This window comes from Euwallacea fornicatus, chromosome 8, assembly GCF_040115645.1.
Source record: "Euwallacea fornicatus isolate EFF26 chromosome 8, ASM4011564v1, whole genome shotgun sequence".
Classification (NCBI taxonomy): domain Eukaryota; kingdom Metazoa; phylum Arthropoda; class Insecta; order Coleoptera; family Curculionidae; genus Euwallacea; species Euwallacea fornicatus.
In genome coordinates this window covers 4,123,908-4,139,528 of record NC_089548.1, presented here as the reverse complement: position 1 = coordinate 4,139,528, position 15,621 = coordinate 4,123,908, and the positions used below count along the sequence as shown (strand labels likewise).

The 15,621-nt window shown below is 39.5% G+C and overlaps 1 protein-coding gene across 1 annotated transcript; it reads left to right on the top strand.

Annotated features, from left to right (window-relative positions):
• The first annotated feature begins 370 nt into the window (after positions 1–370).
• On the top strand, positions 371–2,318 carry LOC136340652 (achaete-scute homolog 1a-like). Its single transcript, XM_066284876.1, has 2 exons — positions 371–1,387; positions 1,724–2,318. The coding sequence occupies exon 1, from the start codon at positions 604–606 to the stop codon at positions 1,375–1,377; it is 774 nt and encodes a 257-aa protein (XP_066140973.1). The 5' UTR covers positions 371–603; the 3' UTR covers positions 1,378–1,387; positions 1,724–2,318.
• The last annotated feature ends 13,303 nt before the right edge of the window (positions 2,319–15,621 follow it).

Here is a 15,621-nt window from a genome sequence, read left to right as displayed (position 1 = left end):
ACTCAGTGACTTTTATCAGTCCTTGTGCATGTTTATTTATGCATCAAGGTTAAATTTCATCTACTTTTTGCATTAGTGGGTCTGATACGAAGCACCATTCAACTTTCCAGGTGTGCAATTAAAAATCCACTTGGATACACACACGCATAATGAGATTATGGTGTGAATGAGACACATTTCAACTTTACCAGGCATTCCTGAAGACTGCGTACCCGCATCTAACAACAACAAGGGTGTACAAACCAATGTCAACTTGTCGCACGGTTTAAAACAAGTGCGATTGCACGGCGATCACTTGCGATCGGCAGCTGTCCCGGTGCCAAAATTAACATTCCGTCGCACGAGGCCTTATTTTGTCCCGTGCACCATCCTTTCGGCCTATCACGAGCCATTCTCGGCCATTTCCGGAGCCGAGTCGGCACGCGTTCCTACGGCTACCCCAGCTCACACGGCCCCTTTGGAGGGGGAAGGCCCTGTTGGAAAGAAAACCCAAGGCCTAGGGCTCCCGAAATCATTCAGCCGCGCGCTCTCGAAGCAGCAAACGCGTCCCTTCTTCACGCTCTTCTTTCTTGTATTTTTCACGCGTCGCGTTCTTCTCAACCTATGGCTCTTGCAATGACCCTAGGTCAAAAGAACAACATGTATAACGTAATCCAGCATTCCATTCCCCAAACGAATTGTGTGATCGTGTCGCAACCCCAAAAGCATACGGTGATCGCCTCGGGGAAGAGGCCTCTGGCTCCGGCTCCGGAAAGAAGTTCCGTTTTAGTGACCAATAACAACAATGACATGCGTTGCAAGAGGAAGATCCAGTTCATGCCATACGGAGCTCCGCCTGTGCAGCAACCCGCCTCCGTAGCCAGGAGGAACGCCAGGGAGAGGAACCGTGTCAAGCAAGTCAACAATGGTTTCGCCACTTTAAGATCGCACATCCCACAAAGTGTATGCCAAACTCTGAGTCCGCAGCCCACCGGCGGTAGAGGGGCCTCCAAGAAACTTTCAAAAGTCGAAACTTTGAGGCTGGCAGTAGAGTACATAAGAAGCCTACAGCAAATGATTGACGACCATGAGACTGAAATGGGAATCAGCAATCCTGGGGAGCATCAATCGTTGAACGAGCAACGTTATTACACCAGCTCTCCGGATTCTAGCCAGATCTACCAAAGTTCCTCTTATCCTATTTTGTTGCCAACTCCGTCTTGCTCAGAAGCATCGGCATCGCCCACTCCTTCCCACAGCTCTGAAGGCTCCTTCTCAGCTTCATCTACCTTCACGAACGCTCTGTATCACCATACAGAGAATTACGAAAATTACGATCCGAAGAGTCCCGAGGACGAAGAGTTGTTAGATGCGATATTCTCTTGGCAGCAAGAATGATCCAATAGAGGTTAGTATCAATTTGGAATTGCAAGTTTTTATACCTGTTCCGAGCTTACCTGCCGGGTATAATGCACTCACTGTATAAATTTCCTTTCCTACCCCTAAGTTAAATCCCGTTCATTTTTTGTGCTGCAGACTCTTTTCATTGCAACTTGACAGGGGTCCCTAATATAAAGACGAGTTTCTTATAAGCCGGAACAATACAGTCTGAGACGTTATGTAAAGAAAAATGCGCGAAATACCCCTCTCCCCGGGGTTTTCAAACAAGTTGCTCTAACGGACTTTTTTAATTTGTTTCTCTTTTTATTCCACCCTTGCTTTATGCTTTTTTCAATTGTTACAGGTTGTGCAGTCCTGGCCAGTCAAACTAGCTCTCCCAGTGCCTTTTCTTCATTCCAGTGAGAAGTGATAGATATTTACATATATTTTTTGAAGAGTTTATCACTGTTTTCTAGTCATTATTAATGTAAATAATTTGTATATATTTTTTGGTTACATTTATAGTGTTAAGCTGAAAGCGCTTTTTTGAGTATTGTTCAAAAATCTATGGCCAGCAAGAAACAAATTCACTATTTTTGTATTTGATTTTTGGCTACGTGTTGGTTATATTGTTGCAATAAAATTGTTCTAATGTTCACAATACACAACATAAAGGGTGATCATGAAATAGGTTCCAGCAAGCGGCGAAACGTTCGCGATCGATTCGTCCGTCGTTCAGGTGGTTGACGCTGAGTACTAAGCGGCTTGCTGCGAAGGTTTCTTTGGTGATCACCCTTACTTTTGTACTGAATAATTATAGATTTATTGTACAAATTTTACGATTTATTTTTAGGAATAGCTTAAGTGGTAGTGCGATAAGTTATCGGTTCAATGTTGCGTGGCAACGTACTGTTTTATACTTTTAAGCGAATCAAATGTCGAAACGTACTGATTTATAATAAAACCATTTCATATTTTTTTAATTCACGTTTTTGCTCTCCAAATCGCCCTAATTAACCATAGAACAAACACCAACGCGTAACTGTCTGCCACAGCCAGTTTTCCATATTTTTATTCCTGCGAAAACGAATTAAAAAAACTTCCTAATAATTATAAACGATCGCTCGAAGGTGTTAAAGAATCGTCCAACCCAAGTCCTTTAAATTTTTACAAAATTTACATATTGGGGGTTGGACCAATAAAAACTAAAACATACACAGGCAGGTGTGTCTTACAAGAACCACGCGCCATACTGGTAGATAGGCTAAACTTCGATCTTATCTTGGTTTCTTACTTAATAAGTACCATCCTGGCAGATGCGTTTTTACTAAAGTTGTCTCTTTTAGGTTTTAGTTTAATTTTCGTAAATTTTAAAGCAAAATTTTTGTCAATAACATTATTTCCTAGTGTATATTGCAAAAGTACGTGTGTGCGAGTGTGCGTGTGAGAGTGCAACTCTCAGTTCTGAGTACTCCCAGGTATCGCCTAACACGGTTTGAGATGAATAGGGGATAAATTTGTTATTCAGACTAGAGGATTTCGGTTCGGTTTTTATTTGGGATATATACCTGCTTCTAGGCTTTGGAGAGCCGTTTTGTACGAAAGAGAGAGAATTGTACTAATTTTACTCCCTGTAAGACATTGAAATTAATAATAGTTAAATGCAAAACGATCTATTCTATTACGATTGGATCACTTTCCTCTTTAGAAAGCAATTTAAGTCTTGCCGTGGTGTGCCTTTATTTGATCCTGCATGATTGTATTGATCCCGTTGCAGTTTTGACGTAAGTTTTTAATGTTGAATGGGAATTGCAATAAATTAAACGGAATTATTTCCAAAAAAGAACTGATTATGATTGACTTTAACGGAACTATTAGAAGTTTCATTCGGGATGTGTGGAAAAATAACATTACCAGACTAGGTCTTTAAGACGCTTTTCATGGTGTTAGCAAATCTTTGAATCGATCTTCTGGTTATGGAATTATATGTTTAAACATTTAACGTCATATGAATACCATTTCGGACTTTTATAGCTTTAGGTTAAGAATTACAAGCGATAGGTCGTTGTAATTCATTTTTATACGGTTTCCAAATTTGTAAAAATGCAAATTAATCTTCATAATGAAATAAAAAGTTTAATTGATTATTTCAAAAACCGAAAGTCCAATAAAAATCTGATGACACCACTAAAAAGCACTCAAAATCCTTTCCGTTAACGGATTCCATTCGTTTCTCCCTAGCAATCTCTAAATCTATTGATTATATTAAAAATCAGTACGTGAAAACTATCTGAAAAATTTACAAACAGTCTTATGTCTCTCGTATGAAATACTTTTCGTAAAGCGGACCAACTCACCGTTCACCAGATAAATTCTTTACAAAACTTTACAGAAAGTTTCCTTGGATATGCGTCTGCATTCCAGTGACATTCGGCTTATTACAAAGGTTAAAATCAAATGCGTCTGATCGGGAGATCTTGCTGGCCAGGCTATGGCATCTCGCCTACCAAACCATTTGCCGTAAAACCAATGGTTCAGCCACTATTTAAATGCTAAAGCGTAATCAAGGGAACCTGCATCTTGTTGAAAATTAAGGTTATCTTCATTAAGTTCGAGAGATCCATTTTCATTAGCTTGGTATTCAAAAGATCTTTTACACTTTCAACCACTTTTGCTACTTTTATGATGGCCAACCTAATCTGGATAACAAGGAGAAAAGATTTCTTTACGCTGTTAAGCAGAGGAGGTAGGAAAATTCGAATTCCGCTGAACGAGTCATTAGTCTTGGCACCAGCAACACGACGAAACTTAGTTTAACGTTATATTGTGCATTCAGTTAACATAAATATTACATTTACCTGATAGAATGGTTGGTTGTCCTGCAACATATCAAATTCAACATTAATTTTTGAAATTGTACTAATTCTAGTACAACCCTCGAAATGTTGGGAGCCCTGTCTTCTACCTGGCTAAAATTTTCATTTCAGAAGGAGCTCCGGAACAGAGATAGATTTGAGAGAAGTTCTGATTTTACATAATATCTTTTATTTTTAAAATTAGTTCGGGTTACTGACCTTATTGACTGTTAAGCTCTCAAAGAGGAATTCTTGAAAGCAGCTTTTGCACATAAGCCAGTAAAACGCTCTAGATGGGATTGCGTAGATTGATTTGTTTGAATGTACTTTCTGTCTACAGCCGATAGTTGTTAAGTTGTATCTTCGTGAAGAAGGTTCACCTAAATGTCGTATAAGTAGGTAACCGTTATTGTAACTCCTTAGCACGAAAAACCCATTTTCAGAGCGTTATAGCCGTTTTATGCTAAATTATTCCATAAATCAATCCATACCCACTTTCATTGCCCTGCGATATTGATAAACAGGCTCAGCAAAAATTCCCTGTTTTTTTTAAATCGAATATATGGAGCGTACTACAATCTCCAAAGCGGAAAAGTTACAGCAATTCTGTACGATTTGATACATTGGTGGAAGGAAACGTGTTGGAGAAGAAAGTGAATGGAAACCAATCAGTGCTCGGACCACCTAGAAAACAAAGAGATGTTTCCGCATAATTGGCAAAGACACTAAAAGCCAAAACTACCAACGCGGCTCCTTCTGGTGAAGATAAAACTCTTTCGTCAAAGTTACACCGCCGTTGTAACACAAGAAGTATAGACAGTCGCCTATGAAGAATTTCGGTACTATCAGGCCACCTCGATTCTTTTTTTTTTATGGTTTCTACCCAATTATCTTCAGCTAACAAGGGTGAAGCTATTTGTTAATTCCTGGGGTCTTAAGGGGGAGAATTCAAATTCTTCGATCATAATTTATGCTCTTCTTTGGCTGAAATGACGCGTGCCTGCACGTGGCCTCAAGACAACCACTTTTCGAGGAAGTGTTTTCTTACCTTCCGTTGCTATCTGCCATAAGAAAAATTCACATCTCTTCACCTACGGTAAATTAATGCACCTCATATAAAGCAGGCTATATAAAACCTCTATAATTTATCGTCGCACAGTCGTGTGCAATAGGAAGTTGTACAATGGCCAAGGGCCCCAAAGTGCATTTTGAAATTCCACCTATTTCCTCTCTGGCCGAGAATATTCGCGTGTGCCTTTGGTTTCGAGCTTTCATTCAACTTCGAGTTTTTGTCGTACCAGGCATTGTTGGTTTCCGACGTAATTATGGGTCTCATGTTGGTCTTGGAGTGCCTAAAGTCCCGGACTAGTTTCAAGCACATTGAGGGACCACGATGATTTATTTTAATGTCTTTTTTTTTTTTAAGTTTTTGTATGATTTTAGTCGGAAGTAGCTGCACAATTAAAATGGCCATAAATAAATGCATTAATTGGCAATTGCACTTTTAACAAGGACAACTCCAAAATTGAACGATTCATCTTTTGCGCACGGTGTTGTGTTTTTAATCTGATTAAAACGCCTTATTAAAACTTCATAAGGCGCTTAGGCCTCGTTTAGGCCAAAGTCGCAAAAAGCTTTAAATTGACTTGTAGTGACAGTTTGAAGCACTGTTGGACTCATTACTGCTAACATGGGTGTGTGAAAAGGAGCATATTTGCTATAAAGAACTTTAAAAGTGGTTTCGGCCTTTCCTTATTAATCGGCTAAAAACCTAAAAACCGAAACAGAAAATAACGGTTGCTTCGGAAACATCCCGGCTCTAGGGCGATTGTCCCTTCTCGATTGTTAGGTCTAATTTAGAAATATTTTCGATTTCTTGAGGAATTCCGTGGGATTTGTTTTTTCGATAGGACGCTAAGGTTTGTGGACATAAATTACTTCATGGTTGGCCAATTAGAGGAAAAAACGGTCAAGCGATTTGTTCCTGACCGTAATAAAAATTACTTTAGCTGCTGAGATATTTTTCTGAGACCTGAGAAATCCGTCGAACAACCAAGCTCGCAATGCGACAATTGTGACAAAAAGGCGGTTCGGAAGGAAGATTTATCAAAAAAATTAGATGATCTCTCATTTCTACATTTGTTACACTTACACAAAGCTTTGAACTTTTCTTTATGCCTTTGGAAAGCTGCAGGTAATTCGCCCAAGCCGACGATTTCGGTACATATTCGTGTACGATAAAGCGAATAATTGCCGACGACTATTGCAGATCATGCGACTATTGTGTTTTCAACTGAACGATACTCATCTCGAATCACTTCGCATTCAAAATTCCAGGCTATCCAATCTGAATTGATCAATCACGTCACCGAAATCTCCACTATATCACAACGCAGCGTGAACCTTCGAAGATTATCATAAGCCTTAGTAAACTCATCAAGTGAGCGACTTCAGATTTATAAATCTGGACATTATTAGGTGTGATGGTATCAACACCGCTCTTTGATCTGTAATTATATTTTCAGGTAAAGCAACTGGAAAACGACTTTTTGATGAGAACATCGGTCCAAATTAGCCGAGTAGTTGGTTTCAATGAGGCCTCCAGTTTGCAGCTACTGACTGGAACCCGTAGGGTGCACTCACCTGAGAGTTTTAGTTCTATCAACTCTCACCACCAGCGTAACACGTTGCACGTTAATTTCATATGTAGCTGAAGAAATGTTGGAAAATTGAAGACTCTCTGAGGCTGGTTATGCACCTCCTGGGAGGTTTCTAAGAGGTGTTGTCGCAGAGGCGATATAAGGTAGTCACCCTACATGGCTATATTGTTACACTGCGCACTTAGCCTTGTGTAGAATAAACAGTACATGCACCATTTGAAGCACGCTCAAAAACTTCATCCGCAACGTTATTGTTTCTGGGCACTTCTGAAACAGGTGCAAAAAGTTGAATTTGGCAGGCAAGAACCATCACTATTAAATTCAAAAATCGAGCCCCTTAATCCATTCTGGCCAAAGATAATCAAAATACTTCGTGCACGGGAATGCACCCTTATTAATATCGCCGAATTCATCTTAAGGGTACAAATTTCAATCTTGGGCTCATTATAATTCATGATACACTGTAAGTCACCGAGCATCTATCCCTTTGGTTCGTGCCGACTCAGGTTCCAGGCTATAAGTGTCTCATTAAGTTTGATTGACTCTCCGTTTCTTAATTGAATTGTTTTTATGTGCAATTTCTTAAGGGTCACTTGGCGAATTTGTCGCTTATGCTGGCTAATTGCTGATAAGGCAAGACCGCAGCAAATGCTTAGAATTTTGATCAGGTTTTGGCGCTCGCAAAGATAAAGTGCCGTTTGTGAAAAACAGAACTAAATTGGCAGTGAACGTACGAATGTATTAATAGCCTTCCCAAGTAATTTCAGTTGAAACTTCCATCAGTTTAAATGAGCGAAATCCCGGAGCATGAAAAAGGATAATAGCCATTGGAAAAAGTCGATTACTCGAGCAAAAACAAGCCGAAAAATAAATGAAATCATGGTCTGATCGATTTAGACAATCAAACACTTGGGAGGTGATAATGTGGTTAACGAGTTGGGTACACGCTGGTTCGGTTCGGCTTTTCGATTGAAAATCGTCGTGACCACAATTATCAGCAGAAAAACGTAATCACGAAGCCGAAAAAGCATGGCGGCTCACGTTCTGAAGGACTTTTTATAGTTCTCAGTTAAAATTATGTTTTTGCTCGTTGGTTGTTTGCGGGGTACCTTTGGTACTTCAAATTCGCTCTATGATATCTGTTTAGAAAATCTCTGAAATTTTTGCGAAGCAGCTTCAAGCAGAGCGCTGAATCATCGAAGATCTTGAATCAAGCTTCTAATATTTCAAACTATACAACGGGTCCTAGTGCTACTTTCCAGAGAAGATTATTCCTCTCCAGCTACCACTCAAAGCAGCACTTTTCCAAGCCTCGCGCCTCACGTTCTTCGTGTATTCGCTTTAGTCCTTCAACACATCTGTCCCAATCACATTTTCGTGTTTGGTTTTTCCATGAAATAATTGGGGGAATGATGACGTCTCATAACACAGTCTATGGAGATTTTTAAGTTGTCAATGCTGCTTTCCAGAAATTTTTAGTGGAAACAGCACTTGGTGACGCATTTTCTAAAGCGCGTAGATTATACGAGCATAGTACCAGAAGTACCCGGCCTGCCATCTAAATGGCGATTTTTAAAGTAAAAATTGGTCTATATTACAAAGACCCAATCTTAAAAAGTTTATGTCTAAAGTTTGAGGGTGAGGGTTTGAGTGCTGCGTCGATTTGTGTTTGGTTTGAAGCAGTTCTTAATTAACGTTTTTGAAGATTTTGTGAACATGGGTGAAATTGGTCATCGACACGTGATTCAATAATTTCAGTTGAAACCTCCAGCATCAAGACGGAGTTAGATTTTATTTTGGGGGAATCTGGCCCTTCGTTAACACCTGTATAATATTAGGTGGCAGAGTACAAACGCGCGAAGACCAACTCCGCTGTGGTCGATCCGATGGCGCTCCAGATCTGACCACTTCAGATACTGGGGCGAAAGCTCACAAAACTGTTCTGGAAGGTGAAGATGTCAAAAAGTACTGCACATCGCAGTTTCACCGAGCAATTGAATATAAGAAAGCTGCGCGCAGGATGAACAAAAACAACACCGTGAGGATGTTTTAGGGGAGTGTTCGGAGCAATAAAGCTGAGTTTTGGCGTCGATTCATAATCTGGGGTGAAACACAGTTCCATCACTTCACATATCAGACGAAAAAGCAGTCGAAACAATAGATTCAAAGGGGAGAATTGGCTCCAAAAGCGAAAACTGTTCCATCTGCAAAAGAGGTGATAACGTCAGCTCTTGTGATGCACGTGAGATAATTTCCATCGATAACCTCCCTAAAAGCGAAGCAACCAATGAGGAATATTATAAAAATTGATTGCAGCGTTTGAGCGAAGAAATTAGAAAAAACCCACCGTATTTGGTGAAAAAGAAGCTTTTGTTTCACGAAAACAACGCACCAGCCCCAACCTCTGTCATCGCGATGGCCGAAATTAATCAGCTGGGTTTCAAATTTTGCCCTTGTCCACCCTACTCGCCAGATTTGGCCCCCTTAGATTATTTTCTATTTTCAAACTTAAAAAAATTGCGGGGTGGAAAAAAATTTCTCAATAATAAAGATGTGGAGTCTGAAGTTGATGCCTGTTTTCAAATAGTTTTACGATAATGTCATACTTTCAATTTTTTTCCTTAGGTTTTAGGTCGGGTACTTATGGGACCATCGTTATATCCCACCGAAGTGACCCTTTTTTTTTGTACGAGGAAAATCTTGCACACCCAACACCCATGCCTGATGGCGGATTGGCAAGGTAGTGTGGGATTCACTGTGTTGTACTAAGCTTAGGAGCGCCTTTCTTTGCACGCTGAGCAACACATGTATATATTTTTTTATTCTCGTCATCCACCCCCAGATTGGAGCGCCGTGGAGGAGTGTCGACTGCACCACCCCACAAAGAAGTTGTCTCTTTTGGGAACTTGGGCCCTCCGACGTAGGCATGATTCTCTGCAGAAGTCCTAATTTATTTAGACTTTTCAGGCAGATGATTTCCACGTGGCGTCCGTGAAGCAAATTTTCTCCGACCGAAGTGACCCTAAATAGGTTCGAGCCTTGTCGGTGTCCCGTAGCTTCTAGCGGACACTCCTCGCCGTTCCGCCATCAAAATGGCTTCAGCTGGGCCTAATTAAGAAGAAGGTAAGCTTCTGGTCAACTTCCAAAGATGCATTACGGCCATAAATTAATCCCGATATCTTAATAATCATAATTATTTCAGTATTGTAACTCTTATTATTATAGCCACCATATTAATATGTTTTTGTATACAGGGGAATGTATTAAGATGACCTCGATACTTCGGTTTCATCATTAAGGTTTTTGCTCATTATTTAGTTGTTGAAATTAGCCGTTGGCCAATCTTCAAGTTGTCCTCTTTGATGTTACTGGTACGAATTTTCCATATTGTCAACTTGCAAGCTCAAGCAATATTATTTAAAGTTAACCCCATAACGAGATGAAAGTTGAACTAGTTCTCTCTTTAATTTATAACATTATCATTGCAATTTTATGAATGCGAAAGGTCAGTGGGCATATATTTTCGTTCCTTATTCCCATTCGTCTTGGATTTAAGTAGCAATTTAATATTGCACGCTGACATGCAAATAATCGATAATAAAATCATCGATACATATTTATAAGAGAAACAAGTTCCCAAACGATTCTCTCTCAGTCTGCCATTCTTCAGAGCTGACTTGTGCTACGGGCGAAACTGAAAGTTTTATTAGCCCTTGGCCATATTATCGAAATTCTGCCACACTTTTGACGTTTAAATCTACCACCCACGGGCCCAGTAATAATAAATAAAGCCTAACATTTAACCACCCACAAGAACTATGTTGGAAGGACCATTGCAAGCCACAACAACTCAATGGGACGTCGATCTATTTTGGCATCGCAGTTTTGTTCTTTGAACCATTCGAGCCCACAAATATGTTTCGACGTATTGTCCCGAATTCAATTAAAACGGATTTCTATAGATAAGTTATCGATAGTGTCTCGGATAACAATTCGTGCATTACGTGTGTGGTATCTGGCGAGGAAGATGCCAGCTGTTTTTCCTCCTGTTATCTATAATTACACGGGCGTTTTGGGACGTCTATCCATAACTTGCAATTAGCTGCCTAATTACGCAATTCGACGAGGAAAGCTGCCGCATAATTAATTTTTGTAAACATTTATAATCCCCGTTTATTTATCAAAATTAAAACATAACTTTTAATAACATATTTAAGTTTCTGGTTTCGTAATAGCACTAAAATATTACCTGGTAGGGCACCATTACAACTTTCACCCTCCAGCTGTTTTGAGCAAAATTCGGAATCTTGTAAAAAAGTTATTACTTTTTATAATGACTCACTTGTTTCGTATTTAGCTCGATAACCGTCAAAATTGAAAAATAATCGGTGGCCCAGTGAAAAATTTATTGCATCAATTAAAGTATTTAAGCAAATTACTAACCCAATTTTTAAAGACAATTTTTAATTTGGCAATTTTTCGTTGGATCATTTATCCTCCATACTGTCCGCGTGTTGTACGGTAATGATTGTAAGGCGTCTTTAATAATATTGTAATTGATATTTTTGTCGATGTGTGTGGCCCCCAGAGAGACGGACATTGTGCAATGTTGTGGCCTGAAATTGTTTCCCTAGGTAATTGCTCAAATTGAACAACAGCAACCTGTAGGAAGTAATATTGAAATTGCTTAACACCACGGGTAGCTTCAGTTTTGAATCACTCTTTTAATAAGAAGCATGAGATGGTTTTTAGAGAATCACCGAATAATTAAAGATCTACTCTTACACAGTTTAGTTCATTGTACTGCTCGTTGGAAATCAAAACGATGTTGGTGAGCTTTTCAGATTCGCATAAAAAATCTTCACCGAGAAAAGAGCGTCGAAATGGGCGCATTTAAGAGGGCACGTTGCGGCACATTTAATAGTTACATTGCTCCAAATTGAGAATTAAAAGTCACCTGGGGGACCTTCGCCCTTCCCACTTCCTAGCAAAGCCTTAAGGAGTATCATCTCGGAGTGCGAAGGCTGAAGAGCGGTGCTCCCCGAGTTCGATGGATCGATCGTCGTCACCTTACCGAGTTACGAATGATGTCATCTTAAATGAGTTGCGATAACAAGGATCGTTGTAGATTCACGATCGTTCCCAAAATTTAGGCAAAATCCAGGAAGCACGGAAACGTCCAATTGTCGACGAAAGTCTGGAACGACGTGAAGAAATCCAGTATTATTGGATCACTGCATCGCCACAGCACTTTGGCGAGCGCAAAGCGGTTTCCAGACTCCAGTTTTTCAGTTTAGAATACTTAGCGTGCACGCAAAAATACAATGATTACGAAGTAATTATGTAATAGCTAAGTAGCCAGTAATAACGAGTAAATAAATACGAACGAAATAAATGATGAAATGGAAGTTTGCTTGGCGGCCACTGCTCGCAACCGTCCGTTCCAGGTCGATAGAGGAATTATAAGCAAAAAAATTTTAATTTGACTCTGGTTTTGAAATCTTAGTCAAAGTCAGCATATCGAAGAAATCGATTAAAAAAACTTACCCATTTTTGGACAGAGTGGCTATAAGGTCACTTTCTGCAGGTGCGTAAGTGGGTCTGCTTCATACACAAGTGGAGTGGCCGCACACCAGACTTGTTTGCAAATTTCCATTTTGTACTTTTAGTACTTACTTTATATTGATTATATCTACTTCTGTGTAAACACTGACAATTTCAAATTATTTCCCGCAAAAAACAAATCGTTTTTCAATTAAACAACCAATTAGGTGGTGTGTTGTAGCTGGAAAGATCGTGCAATTTGCAGACGTATTTTTCGGCGTCATCGGACGAGTGAGCTTCGGGTAACTCATGAAATTGATGCTTCAAGGTCCAAGATCAACGGCATGATCGAGGTTTTCAGAAACCTGAAAAAAACTTGGTTTTCCTCGTATTAATACTAACTTAAGTAAATGTTTTTTTTAAGGATGTTTTTATTATTGAAATGAGTGCAATTATCCCAAACTCGAAATGTACAAGATTTCCGTGAAGTCTGGGGAATTGGTCTTCGCGTAATTGCTCATTTAATCCCTCAGTAATCTTTCGTCTCGAGGATTCTCGAGACCATCTGCAGATGAGCTAATTGGAGTAAAACGTCTAACATATTTGTCCAGATTATTTTAATGCACCTTTTGTGTGAAACCCATAAAGAAAGTGTTACCATCGTGTTTTCCCTTCACATATGAAAAATGAAGTAGTACCGATGAAGTGCAATCATTATTTTTTTCGCTGTTATAATTTTGAAGTGGGTACCGTAAGAGCGTATAGCGCTATGATGCAACTCAAGTTTCTCATCGGAATCCTCTGAGAGTTGTCTTTGTCAATAAAATAATAATTAATAATGGATACTTTGTCGACGACACTGAAACAACCATTGATTGCATCGTATGAATGAATATTAATGGCGATGTGTTGATGGTGTTCACGCAAAGTTATAATGATTCGACTGTGGATCATTAAGATTAATTAGATAAATTGGTTTGGAAAAATGGTACAGTACATGTTATCCGCAATAAAAGCTTTTGGTTGTGTTTCGCCCAGTTGGTGGTTTCAACTTCGTTTTGGCCTTCGATCCCGCCATTTGCACAGTGCAACGTTATATAGGCAAATTAAAGCCTATTTGACCGAACTCTGATAGCTCTTCGGTGATTTCAAATCAGCATGAGCTATAACAGCCTTAATTTGAGGACCCACCGACCATCCATCAATCCAACAATCAACAACTCTCCCTAGACAATAGATTAAACAGCATCACAAAAAGGGCACTTAAACGGGACATGAATATGCAAAAGGTACTAAAAGTCTAAGAAATCGCCTTTATTTCGGCCCAAGCATGCCCTTTATGCACAGTCTGTTGGATTTCTGATGCCATTTATCTGAAGAAATTATGAGAGTGATAGATTCGGTCCTTAATCTAGGCAGTAAGGGTCGGTTTCTGAAAGAGATCCGAGAGATTTCCTTTGTTTATATTTTAGATATGTGGTCTTTGTCGTTAGTCCGGCGCCGACGGTGTATATTGTATTGTTTTATGGTGTGATACACATATCAGGGGTATAAGATTAGGAGCCAGATTGGGGCAACTGCTGGATAACGAGGGGCTTTTTGTCAATAGAGCCGGAGATTATGTTAATTATCTTAAATAGCAGTCATATGTTTATGCTGGATTTTCTTCGATAGTCCTTCTAAACAGCACCCCGAAATACGTGCTTGTGTAATCTGGGTAGTTTGTAACCTTAATAGCTCCCTGTTCGTCGATAAAGATGTAACGAAACCAAAGGGGGAAGGTGCATATTCCTTAAAGATTTTTCAAGAAATAAATAAAATCAAGTCAAAAGTCTCGGTTGGGGAGGTGTGAGAAATGTATATTCAAAATGGAAATACGTTGTAAATTTAAAGGTGTGAAATTTTTATTTTATTAGCCTGGCCGTCGATTTGATATGCTTTGCCCATAAGAACTGATATGAATTACATTAGAATGGACACCTATGGGGTTTGTTGGGTTTAGGAATTTTGATCAATAATATTAATGCGCATATTATACTCGGGGATCTGATTTAGTGTTCCCTAACGCGCGGCTGACCATTGGAATCCTGAGAAATAATCTATTATTGACTATAAAATGAAGACTATCAATACGTTATTGCGATTTTGCCTGAACTTCACATGCAGTCTGCGCATCCTTCTTCGCAAGGCCTTAAGCACAGTTCTACATTTAGGCTGAGGGCTGTGCTATAGACAACATCTCGATGTGATTGGATATCGGAAAAGCACTTTTGGCGAATTTCTAGTGTTTTCTCTTTAGTTTTAAGATCAGGAATGTCAACAATATTTTTTCAGTTTTCGCCTCTTTCATCTATATTTACAAATATTTTCGGGAGAACCTTGTAGAGACTTCTTAGTAACGCCTCAAACGCACAGTATTATGCATTAAAGATTAGGTCTACCGGAGAGTTCTGTCCGATAATTTCGTTTCAAGTTTAAACATGTATACTCGTACTCTTTCGAGCCATATATAGCCGTGTTTCTTTATAACTGCACGTACATACATGTTCCCTTCGAAATTAACTAGAGTAAAGATACCTCATGGCATTATTAAGCTAGACGCGATCGTGAAAACGTGAGCACTAATAAAGTTCACTTGAGGCACTGCATGTTGAGTGAATTCCAACAGGGTAGAAGTGCTACCGAAGCGTGTCGAAATTTAGTGAAAGTTTTTGGAGGAGATGCTGTTTCAGAAAGGACATGTAGGAGATGGTTCGAAAAATTTGAAGCAGGTGATTTCGATCCTGGTGATAAGGCACGCTCTGGGTGGTCATCTCTAATTGATGACGATATTGTAAAGACCACGATACGCCAAGAATTGACAATATCGCGGAGAAACTTAACTCAGCTCAACAAACCATTTCAGACCATATTCGGAAGCTAGGATTGGTCTATCGATATTCCAGACGGGTGCCTCATGAGCTGAGTTAAAAAAATGTGCATGACCGCATCGTCATATGCGCGTCTCTGCTTGCTCGGAACAAAAGTGAACCGTATGATAACTGGTGATGAAAAGTGGATTACGTATGAAAACTTTGTAAGGAAAAGAGCGTTTTGTAATTTCGGACAACTTATCCCCTCCGCTCCTGAACCTGGATTGAGCGTTGAAAAGAGAAAGCCGAGTATATGGTGGGACATCCAAGGACCAATCCATTACGAGCTTT

Bases quoted from the DNA above. Each gene is read 5' to 3' on its own strand.
- LOC136340652 (XM_066284876.1), top strand. From the start codon at position 604: ATGGCTCTTGCAATGACCCTAGGTCAAAAGAACAACATGTATAACGTA.